Here is a 539-nt window from a genome sequence, read left to right as displayed (position 1 = left end):
ACGTGCTGGAAGAGCCCGAGGAGGAGGGAGTGCTCACCGCTGAGTGCATGCTCCGTCATGCTCAGGCACAGGGACTCCAGCCTGTTGTTGATGTCAGGTTCAGTCACCGGCACCTGGAACTCTGCAGGGAGAAAGGGACAGGAAACCTTGGTCAGGGGACCTGGCAGGGACTCTGCCTGCCCGCCCTGCACCCCGTGCCTGCTCTGTTGCTGCTTTCCTATGTGGGGTAGGAAACAGCCTGAAAGATGCCTCAGGAAGGGCTGGATTGGCAGCGCTTCACTTCCCAGTGCATCCACCTCTGGCAAGAGATGTTTGCAAAAGCAGGCATTGCTTCCCTGCTTCTTACTGATAAAGGTTAAATGTGGGAAAACTCAATGGCACTGGAGCAGAATGTGGACAGAAACGAGGAGTGAAGGCACAGGTGAAAGGTGCTGAGGGGAAGAGTGTGACCTCCTCCCTGGGAAGTGGCATCCCCGGGCTCTCCCCCTGCTCAGGCCTCACAGAATCTTTGATATGAGCCAATGTTCAAGCAGCCGTGG

The 539-nt window shown here is 56.8% G+C and overlaps 1 protein-coding gene across 1 annotated transcript in view; it reads right to left on the bottom strand.

The window, feature by feature from the left end:
* Positions 1 to 37: 37 nt before the first annotated feature.
* SAMD4A (sterile alpha motif domain containing 4A) overlaps positions 38 to 539 on the bottom strand; it is a gene marked incomplete at both ends in the record, with an annotated part of 96,422 nt that continues 95,920 nt past the window's right edge. The window contains one exon of the mRNA XM_010011763.1: positions 38 to 121. Coding sequence (XP_010010065.1) covers positions 38 to 121 — 84 coding nt within the window. The remainder of the gene's footprint in view (positions 122 to 539) is intronic.

This window comes from Nestor notabilis, unplaced genomic scaffold (assembly GCF_000696875.1).
Source record: "Nestor notabilis isolate BGI_N333 unplaced genomic scaffold, ASM69687v1 scaffold22263, whole genome shotgun sequence".
NCBI classification, from domain to species: Eukaryota; Metazoa; Chordata; class Aves; order Psittaciformes; family Psittacidae; genus Nestor; species Nestor notabilis.
The sequence above is the reverse complement of the archived record's forward strand: the minus strand, read 5'-3'. Positions and strand labels throughout refer to the sequence as shown.